The sequence below is a fragment of the Ursus arctos genome, unplaced genomic scaffold (assembly GCF_023065955.2).
Source record: "Ursus arctos isolate Adak ecotype North America unplaced genomic scaffold, UrsArc2.0 scaffold_1, whole genome shotgun sequence".
Taxonomy (NCBI): Eukaryota; Metazoa; Chordata; class Mammalia; order Carnivora; family Ursidae; genus Ursus; species Ursus arctos.
Window position 1 is genome coordinate 49,542,083 of NW_026622763.1, and position 15,269 is coordinate 49,557,351.

A 15,269-nucleotide genomic window follows, 5' to 3' on the forward strand; every position below is an offset into this window, starting at 1 on the left:
GGATGTTTCTTACAAAGTTAAATATGCAACCATCATATTATTCAGCCATTCTACCCAGATATGTACCCAAAAGAAGTGAAAGCATATGTCCACAAATAGACTTATACATGAATGTTCATATGCAACTTTATTTATAATAGCCCAAAACTGGAAACAGCTCATATATGAACATTTGGTTGATGCCAAAACCATCAACAACTGAACAGATAAATTGTGGTACATCCATACAATGGAATACTACTACTCAGCAATAAAAGTGAATGAACAATTGATACACACAACAACATGAAAGAATTTCAAAATAATTGTGTTGAATAAAATTTATAGTAGAAAGCGGATGAGGACAGGAGCACCTGGGTAGCTTAGTCAGTTACGTGATGGACTCTTGATTTCAGCTCAAGTCATGATCTCAGGGTTATGAGATGGAGCCCTGCATTCAGCTCCATGCTCAGTGGGGAGTCTGCTTGAGATTCTCTCTCCTTCTGCCTCTACCCCAACTTGTGTGTATGCAGGTGCGCACTCTCTCTCTCAAATAAATACATAAGAAAGAAAGAAAGAAAGAAAGAAAGAAAGAAAGAAAGAAAGAAAGAAAGGGAAAAGAAGGGGTATGTAAATGCTTCAAAACTTATCAAATTGTACATTTTAAATATGTCTACTTTATTTATGTCATTTCTCCTAAATAAAGCTGTTGAAAATGTGTTTCAAAGTATTTTTTATATTTTACATGTAAAAATTACTTTAAAAAGAGTACTAAGAAAAAAGAGTGAGACTTCAGTGCATGTGTACTCCTCAGTGATTAATACTTACTGCATATGTATTAGTCCAATGTTTTACCACTTCTTGGGATCGGAAATGCATTTCTTTCTTTGCCTTTCTTTCTGCACGAAGACATGCTGCTTCTCTTGTCAAATTGTCAAGACTATCTTGAATCCTTTTCCACTCATTGTGTGGAATTATGGTTACCTGCCGGAGATCTATCTTGCTAGGTAGAAGAGGTGGATAGACAGCTTGATCTTCTTCAGAGTTCTTTATTTCTAATAAATTTTAAAAAATGAATATAAAAGACTTTCAAGAGTTTAAATATTTTTTCTCAGACATTTCTATATTGTCATGACATCTGGAAATTGTTTTAAACAATAATTTTATTCCTGTTATTTTAAGGACAGTGAGATTAAGTGCAAAGTATATAAGAACTTGAAATTAAAAGACAGATTTGAGTCTTTCCTTGGTCATTTCCTTACTCTGTAAATGTAGGCAAGTCCTTTAACTCTTTGGAGACTCAGTAACAACATCTTTAAAGCTGAGATCAATAAGACCTACCCCAACAGGTTGTTATAAAGCATTTTTTCAAAATTGACGAAATAGCAGTCTATAAATAGATAATTTGGGGGATGTTCACCTATAGAAGTTGTAGACATCATGATTGACTCTGTTAACCCCTTCCTAACTGAGTAGCATTAGTTTAAGAATACTTGCGTCTCCTTTGCCAATAATTATTTCTGTAATAAGCAAACAAAAGGAAAAGAGATTTATTTGAGACTTTTAGAAAAGTTCTTTCTTGTTCTTCTGGGAGAGACATATGAAAGTGTCTCTTAAACTAGATATGAACAAGGAAGCATGAAGAACAGATAGGCAGCCATCCTATGACCACAAAAGGAAGTAGCCTTACAATGAAGCTATTATTGTGAACCACAAAGAAAAAACAAAGAAGGAATGTGGGGCAATGAAGATCTCATTATGATGCTAAATCAATCAGACCTGAAGCCTGGAGCTCCTGTTACAAGAACAAATAAATTTCCTTATTTTTAAATATGGTTGAATTGGGTATTCTATATATGAATTTAAAAGCATCCTAAATGAACATACCACACATGAACTATGTAAATCTAGACAAAATTATTTAACTTTCTAATACCTTAATTGCAAAATGGAGATATTAATAGGACCTATTTTATGTGGTTGGTGTGAGAATTAAATGAAGTTATATATGTAAAAAATTTAGAATAGGGTGTGGCACACAATATATTCTCAATATATATTAGCTATTATTATGTTTACTATTTGTATTATAAGATGAATTGAGACAGATGTACAGAGAAAAGCAGAAGCAAGAAACCACAAGACTCCAGAGAGAGATAAAGATACTGAGAGAAAAGCTGCTAGGATCAATTAGAGTCTCCTTGGTGTTTGAATTAAGGTTGATGGGATTGAGAAATTGGTTGTTCAAGTAAAGTGTGAATTTAGAACCACAGGTACCATCTTGCCTATCACATACCAAGTCTCCACCTACAGAATAAAACTATACAAAGCTGGGAAGTAGAATAGTGTCCTGGATCAAGTTGTACCTAAATTCCCAGTTATGTCAGTCAAAATAGTCCCATTCTGTTTTAATTATTATGAGTCAATTAGTCACTTGTAACCAAAGAGTCCTGACAAATACATCCTTGTAACAAATTTCCTTTGTTTTGCCTAAACTGGCTCAACTTGATTGGTGCTACTTGCAATTGAAGACTAATTAAACAAAGTCTACTAGTTTAAACCATCTACCTTTTGATTAACATATTTGTTAAGCATATCGATATCTTTTTCTTGTGACAAGAACATTTAAGATCTACTCCCTTAGGAAGTTTCAATTATGCAATATAGTATTACTAACTATAGTCACCATGCTATACATTACATCCCCAGGACTTATTTATTTTATAACTGCAAGTTTGTACCTTTTGACCTCCTTCACCATTTCTCCCACTGCCCACCTCCTGCCTCTGGCAACCACCAATCTGTTCTCTGTTTCTATGTGCTTGGTTTTTTGGGGGGTTTTGTGGAGTTTTTTGTTTATTCGTTTGTTTTTTACATTCCACATATAAGTGACATCATACAGTATTTGTCTTTCTCTGTCTGATTTATTGCCCTCAAAGTCCATGTTATTGCAAATGGCAAGATTTTATTCTTTTTTGTGTCTAAATAATATTCTGTTGTACATACAAACCATATTTTCTTTACTTATTCATCCATTAATAGATACTTAAGGTTGTTTCCATATCCTGACTTGTGTAAATAATGTTGCAATGAACATGGAGGTGCAGCTATCTCTCTGAATTAGCGTCCTCATTTTCTTTGGGTAAGTACCCAGAAGTGGAACTCCTGGATCATATGGTAATTCTATTTGTAATTTTTTGAGGAACCTCCATACTGTTTTCAATAGTGGCTGCACCAATTTACGTTCCCAAAAAGAGTACAAAAGGCTTCCCTTTTCTCCACATCCTCACCAACATTTGTTATTTCTTATCTTTTTAATAATAGCCATTCTAACAGCTACCAATCATTGTGGTTTTGATTTGCATGGTTTCTTCTTTGACCCATTTTTTAAAATCTAAAAGCATTTTAATTTCTTCATATTTGTGAATTCCCCAAATTTCTATTATTGATTTCTTTTTTTTTTTTAAGATTTTATTTATTTATTCGACAGAGAGAGAAACAGCCAGCGAGAGGGAACACAAGTAGGGGGAGTGGGAGAGGAAGAAGCAGGCTCATAGCGGAGGAGCCTAATGTGGGGCTTGATCCCAGAACGTCAGGATCACGCCCTGAGCCGAAGGCAGATGCTTAACCGCTGTGCCACCCAGGCACCCCTCTATTATTGATTTCTAATGTCATTCCACTGTGTTTGGATAATATATTTTGTATGACTTCTATCCTTTTAAATGTATAAAGGCTTGTTTTATGGCCTATCATATGGTCTATCCTGAAGAATGTTCCATGTGCATTTGAGAGGAATATATATTCTCTTGTTTTTGTCTTTTGACAGTTTGATCATGCTATGTCTGGTTCTGGATCTGTTTGAGTTTATTCTATTTAGAGGATCAATGAGCTCTTAAAATGTGGATTAATGTTTTTCATCAAATTTGTGAAGTTTACAGTCTTTATTTCTTCAAATATTTTCTTCTACCCCTTTCTCTCCTCTTCTTCTAAGACTCAAATTACATGTATGTTGGTATATACTTGTTGGTATCCTACATTTCTCTAAGGATCTGATCATTTTTATTCATTATTTTTTCTTCCTATCCCCTAGACTGGACAATCTCAATCAACGTATGTTTAAGTTCATGGAATTTTTCTTCTGCAAGCTCAAAACTGCTATTGAGACCCTTTAGTGAATTTTTCATTTAAACTATTGTGCTTTTCAACTCCAAAATTTCTATTTGGTTTCTGTTTATAATTTCTATCTCTTTACTGATATGGTCTATTTTGTGAGACAGCAGTCTCAATATTTTCCTGTAGTTCCTTTGACATTTAGTTCTTTGAACATATTTATAATAGCTATAAATTTACACAGAAAATTGTTTAGGAAGTCTCAGGAACAGTTCCTATTAAAACTTGTTTCCTGTTTGGGACATACTTTCTTATTTGCACACCTTGTCATTTTAAATAATATGTGGCAAGTCTAGATCTTAGATTCCCCCCACACCCAAAGTTTTTTTTTTGTTTTGTTTTGTTTTATTTTATTTGCTGTTGTGGTTTGTTTAATGATTTTCCTGAACTAAACCTGTAAAGTCTGTATTCTTTGTGGTATGTGGCTATTGGAATCTCAGCTTGGTTAGTTTAGTTGTCAGCTAATAATTGGACAACATTTCCTTAAATTAAATTTAATTTCCTTAGATAAGTTTCACAGGCTTTGCCAAGAAACTCTGTGAATGGTGGAGCATGACTTCAATGCTCAGGCAGGTAGTTTACAACTCTTAGCTTTTACTTTTTTCTGGCACAGAGCCTCAAATTCAGCCAGAGGTGAAGTTTCATTCTCAGGTATTTCCTGAGCATGTGCATAGCACTATGCATGCATTTGTCTTTCTGGATTCTGAGGAATAAGCAGGGAGCTTCTGCCCCCTATGGACATCTCATTTCCCAGGTATTCTTCTTAAGTTTTTTGGTTAGTTTTTTGTTTGTACCCAACAATTATCACTATGTCAGACAGCTGTGATGTTAAAAAAAAAACAAAACAAAAAAGTGCCACTGATCATTTGAACAAACACACCCAGTGAGCTCTGAGTCAGGTCAAATAAAGTCAGGCCCTGTGGATGGGATTTCCAGGGACCTATGAGACAGGTCAAACAACATTTATCTAAAAAAAAGTGGGGGGAGGGCTTTGGAGAGGATCCAATCCTATTCCACTCCCTCCACAGGTTACTGAGACACCTGATTTCACTGTGGTTGCAGTGGTTTTCTAGACTTTCATGGGGCTAGGAGAAAAGGGGATTAGAGCAAGTTAAAATGCCAAAAAACTTACTGCTGTTACCAAGATTCAGCTGTTTTTCCTCCCTGGTTGTTGTAAGCCTTTGGTTAATTTCCTGAGTTCTCAAAAAAAAGTTGGTTCTGACAGTTTTTTTGTCAGTATTTTTTTTGACTTAATAGAGAGGAGGACCTTTGGAGATTCTTATCCCACTTTCTGGCTGATGCCATCCCACTAAATCTTTAGATAATTGTTTTACAGACAGTTGTCTACATATCTGAACGCTTATCCTACTTCACCCTCTTCCAAATGGAGATTATAATTTAGCAGTGAGGCTCAGATGGTAAAATTTTTTTAAGTTTATTTATTTATAATCTCTACACTCAACATGGAGCTCACACTCACGACCTGGAGGAGATCAAGAGTCACATGCTCTACCGACTGAGCCAGTCAGGTACCCCTCAGATGATAACTTTTGGACCGTATGACACAAAACATGATTTAACATCTATCAGAGAAATCAAAGTATTTTATTGTAGTGCTATGTATATAAGACAGTGAGTATGTGAGAGTAATTGTGTTTTTTCAATACATGTCACATCGGTGCTGCCTCTCTCCAACCAGTCGGGACCTTCTGCTGCTACTTCACTGTCCTTCACTGCATACATACCCAGTAGTGTCTACTGGTGAGATAATGGCTGGCCCTCACTCTGCATCTAGCATAAGGAGGCTCTACTGCTACAGAAGTTCAGAAAATGACATGAAGACAGTCCAAATTCCCAAGGTTCAAGTGGTCACCATGACAACATTAACTGGGAATTTACAGACTTAAGAAAATAAAATCACTGGAATTGCTAAAGAGTTCTTTAATGTCATACCCTAGGCTACTTCTATTCAAAAATCAAATTTTTATAACAGGTCATCTAGATTACAATATCTAAATCGCATTTTTTTAATATTCCTTCACTCTAGAGATGAAGAAATTGAGACATTTCCATTAGAGACTTTCCTAAGAGCACTCAGTAGGTTCACAGCACAGCGAAGACTCTAATGAGGTCACTGATACTTCCGAAAGACATTCCAATTCACTCAATGAATAACAAAAGCTTAAGGGAATTCAGCAAACACCAAACTCTTGGAGCTGCGACTGCACAGCTTGAGGATCAGACCAGCTGGTCAGCTGGGAGTCTCCGACTTACCTTTTCTCCGCTCCTATTTGTGTAAACTTTTGCCACCTACCCATTCATCTGAAGGCAAAACTGTCCATTTACACAGAGCCCAACGATGCCCATGGGGCTGCTTTCGAGTTGCTGGAGCCCTTTTCAAAAAGTAACCAAAACTCTCATTTGGCACTCTTGCCTCTTACCCTATGCCTGAAGGCCAGAAACAATCTCTGTGCCTAGATAGGCCAGTTTGGCTCACCTGTGTCTTCCTTCGCCCGCCCACAGCGCCTTCCAAACCGCACCAACATCTCTGACGAGGTACCCTTGGCGCTCTGTGATTTGGAAAGGCGACTCCAACGCTGGACGAGCAGGACTCCAGCGGCCGAACGTTTGCCAAACTGTGCAGTTGCTTAGCAACGCCGCCGGAAGTGACGGTGGCCTCCGCCGAGGAGCGGTGAACGCGCTGCCGCGGGCCATAGCACTGGGAAACCGGGACTGCGCCTGCGCGGGAAGTCGTGGCCCAGCGTGCATGTTGGGTTCCCCTCACTGACAGGCACAGGAACAAGGTCGGAGGGCAGAGTCCGCGGGAGCGACACGGAGGCCAGGACAGCTGCTGACGCCTGGTCTGGGTCAGTGGGGAGCCCTGGTGACTCGGCCCGGTCCGGTGCTCCCATCCTCATCCAACGCGCTCCTCACAGGGGTGACCCCCAGCGAGGTGCCTGCGCCTACGTTCCGGGCGGACCCTGCAGGTGTGTGGAAGAGCGAGGCCTGGGCTTGGTGTGTGCGGCCCACAGAGAAGGTGGAGGGCAAAGGCCTCCCTTCCATAGAAACCCAGAGATTAACGGACAGAAAATCTGTTTTTAAATACTTTGGTTTCTAAGCCATGATCCAGGCTACATGAAGCTTATATTTTTTAAAAATCGGAATGTTAAAAACTTGGATATTGTGCCAGAACATTTCATGTTAGGACCTTTAAGACATATTAAATTGCTTGGTAAATACAGTATAGTAAAATTGAATGTATTTGTGGGACCAGTCAGACCACGAAGGACACAGAAATCTGTTAAGAGTGGATGCAGGATTCAAGTTTAATTTGTACTAAAGATCCTTTTCTGACACATCAAGGTACAAATGATTTCATTATAAGCTAGTTGGCTAGGACACCTACACATTAGGCACCAAATTAGAGTCGCTCAAATGAAAGGAGATAAGATTTTTAATCACTAAAGTTCTAACACAGAGTTGTACTGTTTTTCTTCAGGTTTCCTATCAGATGTTCCACCGTAATAATGCTGGTAAGTATGAAAGGATTAATAAAATATTTGTTGACAGAAATTAGCTTTTGCACCTAGAGCATTGGTGGGTTTTTCTGGAAACATAGTTTTAAAAATGTCAAGAGCTGGGAAGGGTCAGAGATTTTTATCCCACTTGCACGCTAACAACTTAGCCTGCCACAGTTTTGTAGAAGACATCCCTAGGCAGAGATGAATTAACGTATAGCAATAACAGTAGCCAGAATATCAGCAGTTTTGCCCCACTTCCCACAGGGTGATGCAAAGAGGAACGGAAGTCACCTGCAGGTGGAGTGTGTTGCATTACAAGACAGGAACCCTGAGCTTAGGGAACCATGTTTATTATACTGGACAATAAGCGTGCCTTTCAAGGCTTTTCACCATACATACATTTTTGAGAAAATAGCCCAGAGCATAGAGCAGTGAATGTCATGCTTGTAAGGCATGTAGAGCCAGTAGAGACCCATGGGGAGTTACCTCCCAACAAAAATTCTCTGGAATTTTAACTAAATAGGTTACAGAAAGTATTGAATCATATAAAATTCGATGTCAATAATTTGCCAATTTGACATGTTAGTTTGGTATCATTCAACTTCCAACACCCGGTTCACCTAACCCATGGATATTTATAACAAAGTCTGTCTAGAGTTAGTTATTTATCCCTTTTATTACTCCACTCCTGTGTTTTATTTTGTTGTGAAATTAAGATAGCATTTGCATTTTGATCTGAAACAGAGTTTAAATTATTCTGGGGAAAAATTATTACAAAATCAGTGTAGAAAAAGAATGCACTGCAATTGAAGCACCCACGATCCTACCACTTAGACATAGACACATAGACATTTTTTACAACAAAAATGGGGTTATACTGTACACACTGTTTAGTGACTTACTTGTTTAATTTGTACTAAACATCTTAGCTTTTACTGGCTAAATAAATATTCACTTATCTGGCTATCACATACATATCTTATTTAACCAGTCCCCAATCCTGGGATGTCTGTGTAGTTTCCAATTTTCATTATTGTAAAAAACACATAGGCTATTGTTAATACCAGAAACATTGCACAGATACCAAATATATACTGCTCCTGTTTTTGGAGAGAATAATTAATAACTGCTTTTGGAATTTTAACAAATTAGATTCAAAATAGTTTCACATTCTTAAAACTAAATTTTTCTGCACATCCTTAAGTTTTAGAGACATTTTTTAAAGTATAGTACTAATCTTTGAAAGTTTATTAACAACAGAACGTAGTACTTGTCTATTATTTAACAAGTAAAAAGAAAAAATGGAATGTGGAAATCTCAACATAATCAGCTTAACACTTGTTATTTTATCCACTGGATAAAAAATGTAGATTCATATAACATTCCATGTTTTATAATTAAAACCTTTGTTTAATCAAGATTTTGTTTCTCCCATTGCCAATACATACCTCTCTGATGTTAGAGAAAACAGCATAATTAGAAAACATAAATTTAAAAATATCTTAAATACTTTTATTAATTTTAGGAGTTAAGAAGTCTCCATTTCTTTGCTCCAAACCAGAAGACTTTGTTCCCTGCATATAGAGTAGGAGTAATGTTGGTTAGAAACTGGCTGGTGTTTAAAACTGAAGATTGTCATGACTGTTTAACCTAAACCCTATTCTGAAGTAAAAATAATTGTCTTGGAAATACTAAGTTGGGTAAGTATTTTTTAATAAAGGTTTATATTGAGTGGTGACAAAAAAAACTAATAGAAAAAGATCTGAAATTAAGAAAAGTACACTTTCAGATAGAAATTAATAGTCAACAGCAGACCTATGTTAACTTCAGGCTTATGGTATATCTATTATTTTGAGGTTAATAGTTCAGGAACTTGTTTTTTTTTTTTTTTAGGTTTTTATTTATTTATTTGAAAGAGAGCACTCGAGCAGAAGCAGGGGAGAGGGAAAAGCAGGCTCCACACTGAGCAAGGAGCCCTACATGGGGCTTGATCCCAGGACCCTGGGAACACGACCCAAGACGAAGGCAGACGCTTAACCTACTGAGCCACCCAGGTGCCCTAGTAGTTCAGGAATTTGGATAACTTGTGCTCATTAAATCTAGGCTTGAGACAGTTTTCAGCCAATGAGTTATATTTGAAAAATTTTTAAAAATTATGTATAAATTCAGAATGCTTGAAAAGCTTGTTTAATTTAAAGCGTGCCTAGAGCGTAGTACTAATGTGTTTGTCAACTGTGCCTTATTGCATAGTTGTACAGTGAATTCTGCACTTAAATCTCTGGGAGCCAGCCATAGACACCTGGACTAGATATTTAGAGATACAGGGATCCAGAGTATCAGAATATTATATACTGTCTAAATTCAGACAACAAGAGATACCTTTCTAGGTTAGTTATTCTCCAGATATTATAAATTGAGAGACATAGAATACTTACTCTTGTATGAGTCAACGAGCTCTATTCTCAGTTTCACCTACTGGATATCTATTCACCTACTGGATGAACCAGAGAATATATGTGGTTAAAGGCCACGTTTCCCATTTTTAATCGATCTCTTCTTTTTCTTTTTGGTGAGGTTCTTCACTTTTCTTTTTAGGGTTTCTTGTTAAAATCTCAGACTTGTTACAGGTAGGTCACAGATGTGGTATTATGGTTAATATGTACTTTGGGACTAATGAATGTTTTCATGTAATTAAACATCTTTTTGTCAAAATGACCTACCTAGTATTTATTTTTAAACTGATTAATAAGTGGGGCACCTCGCTGGCTCATTTGGAGGAGCATGTGACTCTTGATCTTGGGGTTGTAAGTTTGAGCCCCATGTTGGGTGTAGAGATCACAAAAAAATAAATAAATAAACTTAAAAAAATAAACTGATTAATAAGCTTTAAATATAGGCACTAGAGTATGGTACTTTAAGCATGAACTTTGGAGTCAAGTGGACTTGAGTCCAAATTCCAGCTCTTCCACTTAAAACTTAACCAACTTAACTAACACTTAAACTTCAGTTTATATATCCTTAAGATGAGGATGATAATTTCTACTTAATAGGGTTATGAAGTTAAGTGAGAGGATGAGATTGTAAAGTTCTTAGTCTAGTGCCTGGTGTATTGTGATATCTTTAAAAGTATTAGTTACTCTTTAAAAAAGGATTTTCTTGTTGTTTATACACAGTAATTGTATCTTCTCTTGGGTATTCTTTATAACTGTCTTTTTTACATAATTTTTATCCATACCATCTGTTGACCAGTTTAGTTTTTCCTTTTCTTGAGATTTATAATTAATTACCTTCATTATCATTTAATGAAAACAAAGAATTAAGTAATTGTCATATCATAAGCAATGTGATTTTTCACATACCCAGATTATTTGGTTCTCCAGAGTTAAACTATCTAAAGAAAATATAAATAAATGTGAAAATTGTTAACAAAAGTTACTTCTAGTCTAGAAGAATGGAATTGACTCCCAACTTTAAGTAATTTGTTTAGGATTTCAAGTACAACAAGCAACCATTTAGTTGTAACACCGACATTAATGATTTCAAGCTAAATATGTTTTTTAGGAAAATTATTCAAATTTTGCAAGATTTCCTAGTGTTAAATTTGGTCAGAATTTAAGTCCGTATACAGAGGATTTATATTATACATGACTTGTTATTTTATATGAGGATTATTGTAAATATTTTAAACTAATAAATTTGTGCTTGATAATTAAAAGATAATAAGAGTGATTAGCCTACTTTTTTCTTTTTTATAATTTTTCTAAATTAGACTGTAAGAGAATAATTATTTCATTACTCCTCTCATTGGCTTACTCTGTAGTTTAATTCTGAGTGCTCAAAGAATCATCCCCACAGGAACACAATAATACTGTGAATATCCTTTTAGATCTTTTGTTTCCATTACTTAAAATGCTCAAATATGAACTTTGCTTCTTAGGAAAAAGTTCTTAAATGGCAGTCTTAAATGCTTAATCATTTTAATTTTTTATATTAACCCTTTGTTTTAGCAGATTAACAGTAATGTTTGTTAAATAAGTGTAATAGCTAGATATGTAAAACTATGTTTAGGAAACAATATTTCTTCTTTTTCAGGGTAACCCACATTTGCTTTTGGAACCATGAAAATTTTGCTCGTTTTTGACTTTGACAATACAATCATAGATGATAATAGTGACACCTGGATTGTACAGTGTGCTCCAGAGAAAAAACTTCCTATTGAACTACAGCATTCTTATAAAAAAGGATTTTGGACAGAATTTATGGGCAGAGTCTTTAAGTATTTGGGAGATGAAGGTGTAAGAGAAGATGAAATGAAAAGAGCAGTGACATCAATGCCTTTCACTCTAGGCATGGTAGAACTTTTGAACTTTATAAGAAAAAACAAGGATAAATTTGACTGCATCATTATTTCAGATTCAAATTCAGTCTTCATAGACTGGGTGTTAGAAGCTACCAGTTTTCATGATGTGTTTGATAAAGTGTTTACAAATCCAGCAGCTTTTGATAGCAATGGTCATCTCACTGTGGAAAATTATCATGCTCATTCTTGCAACAGATGCCCCAAAAATCTCTGCAAAAATGCAGTTTTGGTAGAATTTGTAGATAAACAGTTAAAACAGGGAGTAAATTATACACGAATTGTTTATATAGGTGATGGTGGAAATGATGTCTGTCCAGTAACTTTTTTAAAGAAGAATGATGTTGCCATGCCACGGAAAGGATATACTTTACAGAAAACTCTTTCCAGAATGTCTCAAAATCTTGAACCTATGGAATCTTCTGTTATAGTTTGGTCTTCAGGTGTAGAAATAATTTCTCATTTACAATTTCTAATAAAGGAGTAATATGCCAACAACTGAAATGTGTATCGGTTAAGGATAGGTACAGCAGCTTAAAACTAAAACCCCAAATACCAGTGGCTTTAAAAAAAGAAAGGTTATTTCCCCCTCTCACTTAAAAGAATTTCAGAGGTAAGTATCACAAGGCTGCTGTGGTGCACTAGCAACCTCAGCACTTGGCTTCTATCTCACGTTCCGAGCGTGCTCTTCAAACTCCCTCAGATCAGCAGTGGCCAGCAAGGGAGAGGTTAGTGAATGAGAAGGTTGCACCCTCACTTAATTTTCTTTGGCCAAGACTTAGTCATGGTCCCCCACCTAATTGTGAGGAAGGATGAAAACTAGAGCCTTTATTCCAGACGACCATATGCCTGGGAAAAATTGGGAAAAAGGAGTCCGGGATTGAGGTAGGTGCAATTGGTGTCTCTACCAAAGGTGGTTGATAGGTAGATTGTATTTTTAAATTTATTCCCACAGAGAGTGGTCATATATTTTACTTTCTTAGGTGCTTACTTCAAAAGCATGTCTCATAGTTACAGATCTTAAAAATAAACCCAATACTTTATTCACATAAGAATAAAACGTTCCCAAATATATATAATGTCCTACTCCCAAGTCAATATTTTATTTATTTTTTTAAAGATTTATTTATTTATTTATTTGAGAGAGAGAGAGAGAGAGAGAGTGAATGCATGAGCAGGGGGAGGGGCAAAGAGAATCCACAAGCAGATTCCCTGCTGAGTGTGGAGCCTGACACAGGAGATCACAGGACACTGAGATCATGATCTGAGCCAAAACCAAGAGTTGGCTGCTCAAACAACTGAGCCACCCAGGCGCCCCCCAAATCAGTATTTTAAAGATAAGGATGCAGTATCCGTTGCCCAAGTTTTCCTGAAATTTAGATTTTAGTTTTTAAAATGAAATAACAACGTTCTTCAAATATTTTAAATTTTTATCAGCTTCACAGACTTTAATTCCAGTATCCTGGCTTAGGATGCACTCTTTTATTTTATTTTTTTAAGTAGGCCCCATGTTGGGCTCCAGCATGGGGCTTGAACTCACAACCCTGAGATCGAGACCTGAGCTGAGATCAAGTCAGATGCTTAACAGATTGAGCCACACACATGCCCCATTTTTTATAATTGTTGTTTTTTCCTTTTATTCTTTAATTGAAATTTAGTTGATACTGTGTTATATTAGTTTCAGGTGTACAACATAGTGATTGAACAAGTTTATATGTTATATGTTTAGACATCATGCTATCTTCATCACAAGCGTAACTCCCCATCTGTCACCGTGGTTACAATACTGTTGACTGTATTCCCTGTGCTCTCTTATCCTGTGACTTACCCATTCCATAACTGGAAGCCTATATTTTCCACTCCTCTTCACCCATTTTCCCTTCCCTCCACCCCACACCCCTCTGGCAAGCATGGGTTTATTCTCTATATTTAGGGGTCTGTTTCTGATTCCCTGACTTTATTTTTCAGACTACACATATAAGTGAAATCATATGTTTCCCTGACTTATTTCACTTAGCATAATGTCCTCTAGGTTCACCCATGTTGTTGCAAATAGCAAGTTCCCATTCTTTGTTGTGGCTGAGTAATATTCCTGTGTGTGTGTGTGTGTACACATCACATCTTTATCTGTTCATCTGTGATTGACACTTAGGTTGCTTCTGTATCTTGGCTATTATACATAATGCTGCAATAAACATAGGGGTGCATATATCTTTTTGAAGTAGTATTTTTGTTTTCTTTTGGTAAATACCCCGTAGTGGAATTATTGAATCATATAATATTTACATTTTTATTTTTTTTTAATGAACCTCCATCCTGTTTTCCATGGTGGTTGCACCAATTTACATTCCCACCAGCAGTGCATGAGGGTTCCTTTTTCCCCACATTCTTGCTGACACTTATTATTTTTTGTCTTTTTCTTACTAGCCATTCTGAGAGGTGTAAAGTGGTATCTCACTGTGGTTTTGATTTGCATTCCCCTGGTGATTAGTGATGTTCAGCATCTTTTCATGTGTCTCTTAGCCATCTATATGTCTTCTTCGGAAAAATGTCTATACAGGTCCTCTGTCCATTTTTTTTCTGCCCATTTTTTAAATTGGGTTGTTTCTTTGGTATTGGATTGTATAGTTCTTTTTTTTTTTTTTTTTTTTTTTAAGATTTTATTTATCTATCTGACAGAGCACGAGCACAAGCAGGGGGAGCAGGAGAGGAAGAAGCAGGCTCCGCAGGGAGCCCAATGTGGGCTCCATCCCAGGACCCTGGGATCATGACCTGAGCCGAAGGCAGCCGTTTAACTGACTGAGCCGCCCAGGTGTCCTGTATAAGTTCTTATACATGTTGGGTATTAAACCCTATTGAATATATCATTTGCAAATATCTTCTCCCATTTGGTAGTTTGCCTTTTTGTTTTGTTGATGTTTCTCTTTGCTGTGCAATAGCTTTTTATTTTGGTACTGTCCTAGTAGTTAATTTTTGCTTTTATTTCCTTTGCCTGGAGGAGATATATCTGGAAAAATGTTACTAAGGCTAATGTCAAAGAGATGACTGCCTCTGTTTTCTTCTAGGGGTTTTATGGTTTCAAGTCTCACATTTAAGTCTTTAATCCATTTTGAATTTGTGTTTGTGTATGTTGTAAGAAAGAGTCTTGTTTTATTCTTTGGCATGTAGCTGTCCAGTTTTCCCAGCACCATTTATTATTACTATTTTTTTAAAAAATATGAGCCATTTCTTTTTTTTTTTCT

The 15,269-nt window shown here is 36.3% G+C and overlaps 2 protein-coding genes across 4 annotated transcripts in view; one reads left to right on the forward strand and one right to left on the reverse strand.

The window, feature by feature from the left end:
• CFAP210 (cilia and flagella associated protein 210) overlaps positions 1-6,884 on the reverse strand; it is a 33,286-nt gene extending 26,402 nt beyond the window's left edge. The window contains exons 1-2 of the mRNA XM_026489694.4: positions 6,647-6,884; positions 808-1,034 (exon numbers count right to left, since the gene is read on the reverse strand). Coding sequence (XP_026345479.2) covers positions 808-1,034; positions 6,647-6,695 — 276 coding nt within the window. The 5' untranslated portion in view covers positions 6,696-6,884. The remainder of the gene's footprint in view (positions 1-807; positions 1,035-6,646) is intronic.
• Positions 6,823-14,236, forward strand: PHOSPHO2 (phosphatase, orphan 2). Of its 3 annotated transcripts, XM_026492594.4 has the most exons (4): positions 6,823-7,136; positions 7,649-7,682; positions 9,196-9,370; positions 11,763-14,236. In XM_026492594.4, the coding sequence occupies exon 4, from the start codon at positions 11,789-11,791 to the stop codon at positions 12,512-12,514; it is 726 nt and encodes a 241-aa protein (XP_026348379.1). In that variant the 5' UTR covers positions 6,823-7,136; positions 7,649-7,682; positions 9,196-9,370; positions 11,763-11,788; the 3' UTR covers positions 12,515-14,236. The 3 variants fall into 3 exon arrangements, with proteins under 3 accessions (XP_026348379.1, XP_026348380.1, XP_057174460.1); XM_026492595.4 differs by lacking the exon at positions 9,196-9,370; XM_057318477.1 differs by having other exon boundaries at positions 7,649-14,236.
• Positions 14,237-15,269: the final 1,033 nt, after the last annotated feature.

What these genes read in the sequence shown, in the direction of transcription:
- PHOSPHO2 (XM_057318477.1), top strand. Translation starts at nt 11,789, where the DNA reads ATGAAAATTTTGCTCGTTTTTGACTTTGACAATACAATCATAGATGAT.